The sequence below is a fragment of the Pollicipes pollicipes genome, unplaced genomic scaffold (assembly GCF_011947565.3).
Source record: "Pollicipes pollicipes isolate AB1234 unplaced genomic scaffold, Ppol_2.1 Scaffold_3216;HRSCAF=3773_pilon_pilon_pilon, whole genome shotgun sequence".
In the NCBI taxonomy this organism is placed as follows: domain Eukaryota; kingdom Metazoa; phylum Arthropoda; class Thecostraca; order Pollicipedomorpha; family Pollicipedidae; genus Pollicipes; species Pollicipes pollicipes.
This window is the reverse complement of record NW_023596251.1, coordinates 4,974,805-4,989,091: the sequence shown is the minus strand read 5'-3', so window position 1 is coordinate 4,989,091 and position 14,287 is coordinate 4,974,805. Positions and strand designations below refer to the sequence as shown.

At 57.1% G+C, this 14,287-nt stretch overlaps 2 protein-coding genes across 2 annotated transcripts; one reads left to right on the top strand and one right to left on the bottom strand.

Moving 5' to 3' along the window:
* The first annotated feature begins 7,393 nt into the window (after positions 1 to 7,393).
* LOC119091040 (innexin inx2-like) lies at positions 7,394 to 8,567 on the top strand. The gene is made up of 3 exons (XM_037213761.1): positions 7,394 to 7,639; positions 7,694 to 8,290; positions 8,352 to 8,567. The coding sequence occupies exons 1-3, from the start codon at positions 7,394 to 7,396 to the stop codon at positions 8,565 to 8,567; spliced, it is 1,059 nt and encodes a 352-aa protein (XP_037069656.1).
* A 3,556-nt stretch (positions 8,568 to 12,123) lies between these two features.
* On the bottom strand, positions 12,124 to 13,296 carry LOC119091039 (innexin inx2). Its single transcript, XM_037213760.1, has 2 exons — positions 13,051 to 13,296; positions 12,124 to 12,996 (listed from the first exon to the last, which is right to left on the bottom strand). The coding sequence occupies exons 1-2, from the start codon at positions 13,294 to 13,296 to the stop codon at positions 12,124 to 12,126; spliced, it is 1,119 nt and encodes a 372-aa protein (XP_037069655.1).
* Between the last annotated feature and the right edge of the window lie 991 nt (positions 13,297 to 14,287).

The following is a 14,287-nucleotide window of genomic DNA, read 5'->3' as shown; positions in this document are numbered from 1 at the left end:
CGGCGCGGACTGAGGCGGGACGCGGCGGTCACGCCCCGGAAGAGAGCCTCGTTACACATTGTGTGGGCTGTCGGCGCGAACTGAGACGGGGCGCGGCGAGCCTCGTCACACATTGTGTGAGGTGTCGGCGCGGACTGAGACGGGACGGGCGGTCACGCCCCGGAAGAGAGCCTCGTTACGTTTTGTGTGGGTCGCCTCATTCTTAAATCGAACGCTCCGAGAATGCGTCCGTTCTGCATCAGACTACGTCGCCTTTCAGCTTTTATTACGTAACACTGGTGTGAGGCATCAGTGTAAAAATTAAAATCCCAATCCAAATTCGAATCCGCCTCTTCTTCGATTTGAATACAAAAATGCTGCGAGTCCCTAGTTCCCACGACTTGGAGTATAGTCGCTCGTGCGTGACGTAGGCACTTGCGGCGTCACAGTTAGCAACTCAGGCGATTTGTCAATGGATAATGCGGTCCTAGTGGCAAGGCGTCTCATTTTCATTGCGGTCACCTTCAGCGTGCATCGTATCGCGTATAGCCTCCCACCCTCACCCCATCCTCCTGCTTACGGCGGACCTCACCAAGCGCAGCATGGGGTCAAACGGAGGGCACAACGACCTGTCCTAACAGGCCAGACACTGCCCCGCAGGGGCACCGGCTTCGGTCGGTGTAGGGGACTAGCGCCCCCTCGGGTCCCAGCTCTGGTAACGGGTGGACAGCGCAAGCTGTTCCTCTCAGGGCGTAGCGACCCTGCCGGTACGTGAGCTCCTACTCCTTGTCCCGCCCGCTCCCTCCACATTACCTGCACTCCCACATCCGGCCGTATCACCACTCCTCATCCTCGTTTTATCGGGGTCGCCGTGCCCCCTCGCCCACGTCCCCGGGTTGATCGGATCCTGGTGGCTGAGGGGCGCGTCGTGCGGGTCAGTCACGGCGCGCCCCAACACTCCACTTTGGCCAGGATATCCGGGGGCGTGGGGGGCCCGTGGGGCCCCACACGGGTCTAGCGGCTTGTCGCTCGCGTTGCGGTTGGGTGCCCCTTGCGGGTCTCCGCTTGGGGCGCCTGGCCGCGCGCAGCAGCTTAAGGGGTCAAGGGGCGGCGGCGCTGAACCACGGTCAGGACGGGGAGGGGTCTCCCCGGTTACACCTGGCTGTGTGGGAGGCGTCGTTCGCCCCGTATAGCACCGGGGTAGCCCTGGCGGTGACCACCTCCCTAGGGAGTGTTGGGCCGTCCCCCAGTTGGGCTCCATGGTGGGTGGGGAGCCCCGGTGCCGAAATGCAAACCCCCTTTTTGCATGGCTTCTTCTACCTTTAAAAACACCCGTCCTCCGAAAGGGGGGCGGACCTCGACAACTCCAGGGTGCAGAGGTGAACCTGCTATCCCCGGACCACGGATCCTCGTCTTCGGAAGTGACGAGATTAGGTTGGCGTCCCTGTCACCGTTCCAGAGAAGAAATGGGTGCGACAAATTTGGAAAAATTATAAGATGTGACAAGCTCCGAGATGGAAAAATAGAAGTTGAATTGCTAGTGACTTGGAGGCGAGTCGGGCTATGAAATCAACTGAATTTTCGTACAGTGTTCGGGATGGGGCTGGCAAACGGGAAAAAACAGTGTCAATGTCGGCGACACCACATAACACGAAAAATTCGTCCCGGGGCGTGGTGAACTGTTTTGACCTGCGTGACGTTGACGAAGAAGAGATCGTGGAGGAGCTCTCGGAGTTTGGAGTGACCGCCGCTCGACGGATTCTTGTCAGAAGGGGAGGAGAGTTAGTGCCCACGAACAACCTTATACTCACGTTCAGTCGCCCCGACATACCATCCGAGATACGTGTGGGATACGTCCGCGTAAAAGTCCGTCCATTTTTGCCTAACCCCATGCGGTGCTATCAGTGCCAGCGATTTGGTCACACGAAACCCAACTGTCGGAACCGCGCGGCGTGTGGCAAATGTGCGTCCCTCGAGCACATGAGCGAAGAATGTACTTCTGACAAACCCCACTGCGTCAACTGCGACAAAGACCAGGTTCCGCACATGTCCTACGACCGTGCATGTCCAGCCTACGCTAAGGAGAAGGAAATCATATCAATCAAAACTTCTAAAAACGTATCATTCCATGAGGCTCGGGAACTTTATGACGAGACCCACCCAAAAACATCGTACGCATCGAAAGTGAAAGCTTCATTGCCGCACACCAACGTGATCGAGGACATGACGGCTGCTCAATTTCTGGAACTTTTGAGATCGTTTGGCCTATCAGCTGTACCCTCAACACGCGCCCCGGACTCACAGCCAGCACCGCAAGCCCTCTCCCCACCGTCGGTGGCCGCCGTGCTGCCGGCCTTCTCGGCACCAGTTGGATCGCCAACAAATGGCGGGTGGACCACGGTTCGGCGTGGCCGCAGCCCTCGCGCGCCGTCCGGTATTCCTTCGTCTGAGAAACCACCGGTCTCCTCATCACAGGCACCCCTCACCAGTGCATGTGAACGTGTAGCAGAGACGATGGAGCGTCAAGAAGCTGATAGGCGCGCCCGCGAAGCCAAGCGAGCGCGTCTAGTTGAGCAGGAGAGGACGAAGGCGATTAGCCGGCTGCCGGGGGCGGATCAGGGACGTGCTCCCGCGGGGGAAATCGTTCCACCGCCCAGGCGACGCGTAGAGGCCCCTGGTGGATCCGAGGTTCGGAATCCACCGATGGGCCCTCCTCCTGCGCCGCCATCTAAGGTCACGGCTTCGCCGGCGCCGTCCCCGTCTAGAGTGGGGCGCCCGGAAAAGCGTGGCCCCCCCCTGGCCAATCTCGCCCACAGACGGCAGCCCACGTATTCGGCCCAGAACCCGGCCGGCGTCGGTGGGATCAGACCTTGGTGGGTCCCTGCACCCCGTAGCTGGACCGTCTGGGTCTGCTGTGGCCGGCGCAGCCGAGTATTTTTAAAAGTAGGTCTGTTTTACACTCACAACCCAAACACATGCCCCCGTCCTCCGGTAGGCGTCGATACCATGGAGTGATAGGAAGCTAACGACCGTCCTGACCTCTTAGCTCCATGACGAATGTTTTACAGTGGAACTGTAGGGGCGTCCGAACAAGCTACCAAGATCTCCAAGTATGCATTAACGAGCGGCGTCCGGCGGTGATATGTCTCCAGGAGACAAAACTGGCACCCGACAGCGTTTTTAGTCTTTCGGGTTATGTCGTTTGGCGGCGAGATTTACCACCTGTCCCTGTTGCTCATGGTGGCGTTCTCCTAGCCGTGCACCACAGCGTGTGTGCACAAAGGCTGGCTTTGAATACTGAGCTTCAAGCTATCGCAGTCAAAGTGTTGTTAAACTGCCATACGATCACCATATGCTCAATCTACTTGCCTCCGGGGACCGGGTTTCCGTCTGCTCATCTGAGACACCTGGTGGCTCAGCTTCCGCCGCCTGTCCTCATTTTAGGTGATTTAACGCTCACCATTCAGCGTGGGGTTGTGTCAAGACAAACACTCGCGGGAAACGCTGCGAAGCCCTCATACATGAAGAATCGTTGTGCCTCTTAAACACGGGCACGTGTACCCATTTTACACTCCCATCAGGACAGGCATCGGCAATCGACTTAAGTCTTTTGAGCCCACAACTGATCAACCATTTTGACTGGTCGGTGTCAGACGATCCAATGGGAAGTGACCACTTCCCCATCTGGATCAAGTACCGGGCTGACGTTTTTCTTGGTTCTCGGCCACAGCGCTGGAATTTTAGAAAAGCCGACTGGACTGAGTTTCAAGCAAGGATCGAGCATTCCCTTACTATGCAGCCAGCGGGTGAACCCCCGTCGGTAGGGGGATTTGACATCGCTGATTTTGCGGTCTGCAGAAGGGTGCTTACCGCGAACGCCGGGCTGCCCTCGTCGTCCTCCTGTCCCATGGTGGACGCAGCAGTGCCGGGACGCAATCTGTGCACGTAGGAGGGCCCTTAGAAAGTCTGACCGTCGGAGTACTACTGACAATCTTATTGCATTTCGACGAGCACGAGCGGCTGCTAGACGTACCATTCTAGAGGCTAAGCGGGCATCGTGGCGGTCGTACGTCGGCCATCTAAACTGCCAAACACCTGTATCCAATATATGGTCACGGATCAAACGCATTGCTGGACAGCACTCGTCTGTGCCACACCCTGTGCTCAGTATCAATGGACGTGACATTATACACCCAGCTGACGTAGCAAATGAAATCGCCCGCGCATTCTCCGAACGGTGTGGTAACGGCAATGCCGTCCCGCAGTTTATGCGTCACCGGATCCGCTGCGAGGCATCCCCTGTCGACTTCAGCACGACGGAGCAGATGTCGTATAACCGACCTTTTACAATGGCCGAACTAATTTCCGCGGATCGGATAGCTGCGCAATGTGGCAGAGGGTCCAGATCTAGTTCACAACGCCATGCTTAAGCAACTTCCCACTTCAGTAGTTGAGGCCCTCTTAGCGACATACAACAATCTCTGGGAGAATGGAGGTTTTCCGGAGTCGTGGCGTGAGTCACATATTGTCCCTATGCTCAAGCCTGGTAAGAGTGGGGCTGACCCTGCTGACTATCGCCCTATCTCACTGACATCATGCGTTTGTAAGTTGATGGAACGTATGGTAAATGTGCGTTTGTCGTGGTTTTTGGAGCGGTACAACGTTTTTACGGCTGCTCAATGTGGATTCAGAAAAAATCGCAGTACCATTGACCATCTTATAGCTCTCGACACAGACATTCGCACCAGTTTTAGGGAAAAGCGACATGTTGGCGCTGTGTTTTTTGATGTTGAAAAAGCCTATGATACGACGTGGCGTTACGGCATCCTGAAAAAGCTCTTTCATTATGGCATTCGAGGAGCCATGGGCACGTTCTTAGCGAACTTTATGACCGATCGTTCTTTCAGAGTTCGTGTTGGCTCGCACTTCTCGGATAGGTACCAACAAGACAATGGCGTGCCCCAGGGTAGCGTTTTGAGCGTCGCTCTGTTCGCAGTTATGATTAACGATATTGGTGACTCCCTTCCAAAGTCGGTCAGCCGCTCTCTCTTCGTGGATGACGTCGCCATCTGGTATGCCTCGTCAAACTTTGCCTCTTTGGAACGTCGCTTGCAGTTGGCTGTTATCAGCCTGGAAAGATGGAGCGTTATAAATGGACTACGTTTCTCGACCTCGAAAACAGTTGCTATGCACTTTTGCAGACGACGTCGTCAATGCCCCGCTATGGCTTTAAGGCTATACGGCCAGACCATCCCAAACGAACCCAGTACCCGCTTCTTGGGTCTGCAGTTTGATAACCGTTTATCGTATGGGTCACATTTGAAAACCCTACATGACAACTGTTTTAAAGCATTGAACATATTGAAGTATGTGTCTCGAACATTTTATGGAGCGGACAGAAGAACACTGCTACTGCTATACCGCTCACTTATACGTTCGAAACTTGACTATGGCTGTTTTATTTATGACCGTGCGCCGAGTTCCTGCAAACGTTTATTAGACACCGTGCACCATACCGCACTACGCATTGTGACGGGGGCATTCAGGACGTCGCCAGTTGCTAGCCTTACCGTGGAAGTTAATGAACCGGCGTTGGCACTGAGAAGGGAAATGCTTGGCATGCGGTACTTTTGCAAGCTGGCTCAATTTCCCAACCATCCGACTCACCGAGCAATCTTTTCACGTGATGTGGAAAGCAAGTTCCAAAGTAGCGGAAGGCTGTCCGCTATTCCATTTGGTGTTCATATGAAGAAGCTGTTCCGGGAAAGCGACATAAGTTTGCGTGGTGTGCTGAGGTCGCGTCCCGTATTAGTGCCTCCATGGGAGCTAATCTCACCAAAAGTGGATGTATCCCTTTCATGCACAAGCAAACAGGGAGCGATCCCATGCGACCTGAGATCGAAGGCTCTGGAGCACATCGGGTCGTACATAGGTTTTCAAGCCACATATACTGATGGGTCGAAGACGGAGGTAGGTGTTGGTGCTGCATTTGTGAATGACCAAGCCACCCGGTCCTTTTCTTTACCGAAACACGCCTCAGTTTACACGTCCGAGCTCGTTGCAATCAGTAAAGCCCTATGCTTCATCGAAGTTGGTGAGAGCAACTCACACGTGATCTTATCCGATTCTTTGAGCAGCCTGTTGGCTCTGACAACCTATAACCCACCTTGTCCCATTATACAGGATATTTTAGTTCGCCTGACAGCGCTGGATCTTGCTGGTAGAAACTGTCGTCTTATGTTGGATACCGAGTCATGTGGGTATCGCAGGTAACGAGCGTGCTGACGCGGCCGCAAAACGGGCAGCGCGTGCACCTTGCACCCGTTCTTTACCCTTGCCGGCAAGGGATTTTACCCTGCAATCGCGACCTTTGTGAAGGCGAAATGGCAGCGCTGCTGGGACGCCATTGTAAACAATAAGTTAAAGATGATCAAGCCACAACTGGGTCTATGGTCTTCAAGCTCACGTAAGCTGAGACACGAAGAAGTAACCCTCAGCAGGTTACGAATTGGCCACACGCACGCAACACATAGCTACCTTTTGTGCGGTGAAGAACGCCCTAAATGTCCTCGCTGTGGTGCGCCACTCACGGTTCGCCACGTTATTCACTCCTGCCCACAGTTCAGAGCAGAGCGGGCACTTTACTTCGGACGAGATGCGTCAGGTCTTACCTTTTCAGACCTTATTGGTGACGATTCTCGCATGCTTGGCAGCGGACAGCTGTTTTCATTTTTGAGAAGCGTAGGATTCACAGCCATTTATACGCCACGGTAAACACTTAGCTGTTATGGGCGCAAAATGATCCTAGAAGTCGACGCGCCCTAAAACCCCAATCATCATCATCAGGCCAGACACTGCACGATGGACAGTTAGGCCGGGTAGAGCCGCTGGCTGAGGAGCTGGAGTCAAGGCCCGGCAGTAAGGCGCCGAGCAGCAGGGTAATCAGGGCCGTCTCAGGCTGAGAGCATGTCAGCTGCCTGTGTTGCGAAGAGAACGGACACAGCCAGTGGCTTCTTCTGTAACAGTGACGGCGCTTCGCCCGCCACACGAAGAGCCCTACTCGGCCCGCCCTGCCCAGACCGTACGCTGCGCTAAAGCCCCCGTGCGCCGGGCCGGAAATGCGACCGAAAGGTATCAGCGGCGGCGATACCCGACCACGGCGTCAAGCACGTGGACGCGACTCGATCTTTCCCGGCACGACAGCGCACCATTACGCGAGGGTGTCTCGTGGCGGGCGCAGAGAGGATCCAGGGCTGACGGGCGCCGGTCCTGCGCTCGGAGGCGCTCCTGCCGCGCGCCAGACGCTGCTCCGGCTCGTGACCCGGCGGTGTGACCCGGAGAAGCGCCCACGTCCAGACTGGCTGCCCCCGCCTCCGGCCTCACAGTCAAGGGCGGGCGCCGCGCCAGCAGCAGGATGGCCGGACCTATCCTGCCGGCCTTCTCCAAGCTGAGTGCGCTGCTGCACACGCGCGAGGCGGAGCCCCGCATGGACAACCTGGTGCTGCGGCTGCACTACCGCGTCACCGCTCGCATCCTGTTGCTGTTCGCCTTCGTCGTGTCCACCCGCAGCCTGGCCGGCGAGCCGATCGAGTGCACTACCGACTCAAGTGTGCCGCGCCAGGTTATGAACAGCTACTGCTACGTGGCGGCGACATTCAGCGTGGAGGGCTCCGGCGGCGCCGCCGCTGATGAGGCGCCGGCCGGCCTCGGCCAGGGCGGCGAAGCGAGGCATCACTCTTACTACCAATGGGTACCGTTCGTGTTCGCCCTGCAGGCGCTCACCTTCTACATGCCGTTCACAGTGTGGAAGCACATGAGCGGTAACGTGCTGCGCAACTGCTTCAGCTTTCAGCTGGATATGCCGGACACGACGATGCACGGGAGCTCAACCAAGCTGATCTCCTTCGCGGGCTACCTCTCAGCTCGCATGGGACGCGTCAACCAGGGCCTGGTCAAGGCATTCTTCGTTGTCGAGTTCGCGTGCCTCCTGAACGTCATCGGCAACATCTTCCTGCTGGACGCCTTCCTCGGCGTCGACTTCGGCAGGCACAGTGCGGTTCGGCTGGCCACCTTCCTGGGTCTTGCGCACAATGATGGCAGCGCGGACACCGTGTTCCCGCCGGTCGCCAAGTGCACCTTCCTCAGGTACGGCTACTCAGGCACCATCGAGCGCATCGACGCCGTCTGCGTGCTGCCGCACAACGTTTTCAACGAAAAGCTGTTCGTGTTCCTGTGGCTGTGGGTCTCGCTGCTGGCTTCCGTGACGGTTGCACACGGCCTCTTCCGCGTCGTTTCGCTGGCCGTGCCCAAGGTCCGGCGGAACGTGCTGCTGGCGCTGATGTTAAAACGAGTTCCGCGACGACGGCCGCCAGGTGTTTGAGCAGTGCACCGTGTACGACTGGTTCCTGCTCTGCAACATCGCCAAGCGGATGGACACGCTGGCCTTCAGCGAGCTGGTGCACCACCTGGCCGCCAGCCACAAGGAGCTGCTGCTGCCGGTGCTCACCGCGCCCGGCATGTCCAGACGCGCCTCGCAGTGGTCGGAGGGGCACCGCCGCTCCACCGACCACCCCAAGGTCACCCCCTGACGGCACGGCTGCCACCACCACTCGGCTCGCTAGTTCGCACCTGACGGAACTGGGGCCGTGTATTGCTATTACGCCCCGCCGGGCAATGCAAGAGGCTGATGACTGATTGGGTGAAACCAGGCTGAGGCAAAGACCGACGGTAAGATCCTGACGGAAACAAAGACAACCAGGTTGCTAGCAGCTATTGGTGTGTGGCAGGGTACACGTGGTCAGACGCAATCCAGAGTCCGATGGCTAGAAGGAGGGCAGTGGCGCAATATAAAGGCTGGACTGCTTGGTGGCGATACAAAGATGATGCACTCTGTTGATATAATTGGTAGTCATCCAAACATGGGATGCATTAAACTGATCATTTGTGTCTTTTAGTTGGTCGTACGGTAGTTTACGGATACATAAATTTATGTAAGGTGTTTCTGTGACCAAGTCAGTTTACATCTGTTACCAGTCGGTCAAATTGTTTGACTCTGACTGACATCCCTAATTCGAATGATGCCTCCACCCCCCGGTGAGGTGAGGCTGATCGCCCTTACACGAGTGAAGCCGTGCGCTTTTTGCTTATCATCACGACATTGTGTACATCGTAACTGATGACATGAAATTCTTCTATCACTGAAATAGCGTCTTGGAAAATGTCCTAATACACTAGTTGCGAACAAGCGTCGTTCATCACCACATGGCGCCGTATTAGCACCGCATTTCGCGCTACCATTCGCCCCTATGCCATGCAGCTGACGTATATACGTCTTCCCCACTACGTCTTTTTACCTCGCCTTGTTGAACGTCTGTTTCTTCGTCCTTACAAACTCATGGATGTAAGTAGGTAAAGGTATATATGTGTGAAGACATGCGTGCGCTGCCGGCCCCCAACACGAGATGGCCACAGCAGTGACGTGTCCTCCAGACGCTCACCTCCACAGCAGCGACGTGCTCTCCAGTAGCTCACCTCCACAGCAGCGACGTGTCCTCCAGACGCTCACCTCCACAGCAGTGACGTGCCCTCCAGACGCTCAGCTCCACAGCAGCGACGTGCCCTCCAGACGCTCACCTCCACAGCAGCGACGTGTCCTCCAGACGCTCAGCTCCACAGCAGCGACGTGCCCTCCAGACGCTCACCTCCACAGCAGCGACATATCCTCCAGACGCTCATCTCCACAGCAGCGACATGTCCTCCAGACGCTCACCTCCACAGCAGCGACGTGTCCTCCAGACGCTCAGCTCCACAGCAGCGACGTGTCCTCCAGACGCTCAGCTCCACAGCAGCGACATGTCCTCCAGACGCTCACCTCCGCAGCAGCGACGTGTCCTCCAGACGCTCACCTCCACAGCAGCGACATGTCCTCCAGACGTTCACCTCAACAGCAACGACATGTACTCCAGACGCTCACCTCCTCTCACGTGCAGTTGATCCAGGAAAGGGAACCATCTGACGCCAGGCGCCGCGCCTGAGACGCTGGCCGTACCTCCCTGCGGTAGTGACTCACAAGCTTCCACAGACGTTGAGCACTCGAGGCCGGTCGGGTCAGGTCAGGTCAGGTCAGGTCAGGATGTCCTCCTGGTCCTCAGTAATCGCGGTACTTGACGGATTATCCGGGCCGGCGAAGAAACGGCACTACGCGTCCACGTATGTCTGGAGCGCAAGACGTTGGCATTAAATATCAGCCACATAACGAGAGAGAAGTTAAAAGTTTGGTTGTGGCATATCCCCAGGACTAGAAATTTTGACAAATTTTGGGGGAGACGTCATCTAAGTGAAGAAAAGCTTGCTTTGTAGTGCTGTGAAGAACAACTTAGGAGGAAGCGGTCATTGATGCTTATGCATATATCGATATTTCTTATGGCTAGAATGTTGCACACCCAAGATTTAGCAGCAATCCACGTGTCGCTATGTGAGTGCGTGCCAAACGGTTGCAGTTCTAATGGTTCATTGTCCGTTGAAATTCATCACAAGTAGTCGACCAGTGCATGGCAAATCGCTTTCCTGTCCATGGAGGACGGGGATCCGTCGCAGCGGTGAATCCGAGAGGTACAACTGGCACGGCCCCGAGACCGAGACAAAGCACATGGCTTTGGTATGCAGGCTGGCTTTCATGACGCTGGTGTCTTCTCTAAGGATTGGTCTTCTCCATTCTTTGAGTCCCGGGTGTACATTTGCGGAATAAAACAATACCTCATTGTATAAAGAGTCGCAGACAGGATACACGTAGGCCAACACTGACAACGGGGGCACCCCACGAAGAGCTGACCAGAGAGGGACTAAACCTCCACCCAAGCATACGGTGGACGTGGAGAGTGAGAGACGGAGAGACGAGGCCCAGCACCCAACTCAGCTTAACGTACAACTCTCACGGCGCCGCGGGTGGGCGGCCACGCGGCGTGGAGCGGACCGACGCCGGCGCGACCACTCAGCCCCGCAGGTGGCGCCCCTGTTGGCAGGCATGGCCCCGCAGGTGGCGCCCCTGTTGGTAGGCGTGGCTCAGCAGGTGGCGCCCCTGTCAGTAGGTATGGCTCCGCAGGTGACGCTCCGGTCCGTAGAGGGCGCTGACTGGCCGCCGGCAGCAGAGGTGGCGTTGTTGTTGCTGCGCTCGCCATAGAAGATGAGCGCTCGGTCCGCTGAGAAGTGCGTGCTTATGAGTCATTGGGACTTTACGACGCGCTCAACTGCTGAGACTATATAGCATCGCCCGCCTCTCACCCTGGCAGGAGGAGCGGGCATATGGGCAATTCAAACCCCTAGTCTTGTTTTCCGTTTAGAGGTCTTCAAAGGTTGGTGAACCAATTGGTACCCATACATAATGGGTGACAGGTTGGATCGGCTGGCACCATGGCAGGAAGGGCGTTCCATTAAATCGGAAGCGAATGGTAACGCAAACGTCATGCTGATGCGATGCCATGGGGTGACGGAGAACGCTGCTTCGGAAATAGTTTATTGGGACATGTTCTAAAACGCCATTTCAGCAATGGACGGCAAAGTAACATCAGTTGCAATGTACACTATGTCGTGATGATCAGCAGAAACGCGCATGGCGTCACTTGTGTTGGCGCCAGCAGTCTCTCCCTCCCTTCTCCCGGGGTGGAGGCATCGTTCGAATTAGGGATGCCAGTCGTAGTAGTCAAGTTGACCGACTGGTAACGGATACAAACCGACATGGTCGCCGAAACACCTTTCAGAGATGTTCGCACGCTTATAATATCACACGCTTCGATTGAAACACAATTATCAGTACAATCCATCACATGTTTTATTAAATTTCAAAGAAATCAACAGGAATGCATAGGTTTTGTTTTGCTACCAAGCGGCTTTTGCGTCGCTGCCCTCCTTCTACCTATCGGACCCTGGATTGCGTTTGACCACATGCACCCTGCCACACACCAATAGCTGCAAGAAGCCTGGTGTCTTTGTTTCCGTCAGGATCTTATCGTCGGTGTTTGCCTCAGCCTGGTTTCAGCCAATCAGTCATCAGCCTCTTTCGTCGCTCGGCGGGGCGTAATAGCAATACACGGCCCCAGCTCTGTCAGGTGCGAACTGGCGAGCCGAGTGGTGGCGGCAGCCGTGCCGTCAGGGGGTGACCTTGGGGTGGTCGGTGGAGCGGCGGTGCCCCTCCGACCACTGCGAGGCGCGTCTGGACATGCCGGGCGCGGTGAGCACCGGCAGCAGCAGCTCCTTGTGGCTGACGGCTAGGTGGTGCACCAGCTCGCTAAAGGCCAGAGTGTCCATCCGCTTGGCGATGTTGCAGAGCAGAAACCAGTCGTACACGGTGCACTGCTCAAACACCTGGCGGCCGTCGTCGCGGAACTCGTCCAGCATCAGCGCCAGCAGCACGTTCCGCCGCACCTTGGGCACGGCCAGCGAAGCGACGCGGAAGAGGCCGTGTGCAACCGTCACGGCAGCCAGCAGCGAGATCCACAGCCACAGGAACACGAACAGCTTTTCGTTGAAAACGTTGTGCGGCAGCACGCAGACGGCGTCGATGCGCTCGATGGTACCTGAGTAGCCGTACTTGAGGAAGGTACACTTGGCGACCGGCGGGAACACGGTGTCCGCGCTGTCATCATTGTGCGCAAGACGCAGGAAGGTGGCCAGCCGAACCGCACTGTGCCTGCCGAAGTCGACGCCGAGGAAGGCGTCCAGCAGGAAGATGTTGCCGATGACGTTCAGGAGGCAGGCGAACTCGACAACGAAGAATGCCTTGACCAGGCCCTGGTTGACGCGTCCCATGCGAGCTGAGAGGTAGCCCGCGAAGGAGATCAGCTTGGTTGAGCTCCCGTGCATCGTCGTGTCCGGCATATCCAGCTGAAAGCTGAAGCAGTTGCGCAGCACGTTACCGCTCATGTGCTTCCACACTGTGAACGGCATGTAGAAGGTGAGCGCCTGCAGGGCGAACACGAACGGTACCCATTGGTAGTAAGAGTGATGCCTCGCTTCGCCGCCCTGGCCGAGGCCGGCCGGCGCCTCATCAGCGGCGGCGCCGCCGGAGCCCTCCACGCTGAATGTCGCCGCCACGTAGCAGTAGCTGTTCATAACCTGGCGCGGCACACTTGAGTCGGTAGTGCACTCGATCGGCTCGCCGGCCAGGCTGCGGGTGGACACGACGAAGGCGAACAGCAACAGGATGCGAGCGGTGACGCGGTAGTGCAGCCGCAGCACCAGGTTGTCCATGCGGGGCTCCGCCTCGCGCGTGTGCAGCAGCGCACTCAGCTTGGAGAAGGCCGGCAGGATAGGTCCGGCCATCCTGCTGCTGGCGCGGCGCCCGCCCTTGACTGCGGGGCCGGAGGCGGGGGCAGCCAGTCTGGACGTGGGCGCTTCTCCGGGTCACACCGCCGGGTCACGAGCCGGAGCAGCGTCTGGCGCGCGGCAGGAGCGCCTCCGAGCGCAGGACCGGCGCCCGTCAGCCCTGGATCCCCTCTGCGCCCGCCACGAGACACCCTCGCGTAATGGTGCGCTGTCGTGCCGGGGAAGATCGAGTCGCGTCCATGTGCTTGACGCCGTGGTCGGGTATCGCCGCTGCTGATACCTTTCGGTCGCATTTCCGGCCCGGCGCACGGGAGCTTTAGCGCAGCGTACGGTCTGGGCAGGGCGGGGCCGAGTAGGGCTCTTCGTGTGGCGGGCGAAGCGCCATCACTGTTGCAGAAGCAGCCACTGGCTTTTCCCGTTCTCTTCGCACCACAGGCAGCTGACATGCTCTCAGCCTGAGACGGCCCTGATTACGCTGCTGGTCTGCGCTTTACTGCCGGGCCTTGACTCCAGCTCCACAGCCAGCGGCTCCACCCGGCCTTACTCTCCATCGTGCAGTGTGTGGCCTGTTAGAACAGGTCGGTGTGCCCGCCGTTTGACCCCATACTGTGCTTGGTGAGGTCCGCCGTAAGCAGGAGGATGGGGTGAGGGTGGGAGGCTATACGCGATACGATGCACGCTGAAGGTGACAGCAATGAAAAATGAGACGCCTTGCCACCAGGACCGCATTATCCAGTGACAAATCACCTACCAGGTATGACGTCGCAAGTGCCTACGTCATACACAAATGACTATCCTTCAAGCCGTAGCGGCTCTTGTGACGCGCTCGCCCTTGACGTCATGCGCTGCAATTGGTGGTACGACCTTTGGTAATGGGAAACGCGGCACAGGATTAAATGCTATGCTGCCCAGGATATTGGACAGGATATTGGACAGGACAGTCATCTTGTTTGCCGTTGTATATCCATTTTTCATGATCTATGACGTC

What these genes read in the sequence shown, in the direction of transcription:
- LOC119091040 (XM_037213761.1), top strand. Translation starts at nt 7,394, where the DNA reads ATGGCCGGACCTATCCTGCCGGCCTTCTCCAAGCTGAGTGCGCTGCTG. An exon ending in ACGTGGCGGCGACATTCAGC is followed by an intron (nt 7,640 to 7,693) that starts GTGGAGGGCTCC and finishes GGCCTCGGCCAG; the next exon opens with GGCGGCGAAGCGAGGCATCA. An exon ending in TTTCGCTGGCCGTGCCCAAG is followed by an intron (nt 8,291 to 8,351) that starts GTCCGGCGGAAC and finishes GACGGCCGCCAG; the next exon opens with GTGTTTGAGCAGTGCACCGT.
- LOC119091039 (XM_037213760.1), bottom strand. Translation starts at nt 13,296, where the DNA reads ATGGCCGGACCTATCCTGCCGGCCTTCTCCAAGCTGAGTGCGCTGCTG. An exon ending in ACGTGGCGGCGACATTCAGC is followed by an intron (nt 12,997 to 13,050) that starts GTGGAGGGCTCC and finishes GGCCTCGGCCAG; the next exon opens with GGCGGCGAAGCGAGGCATCA.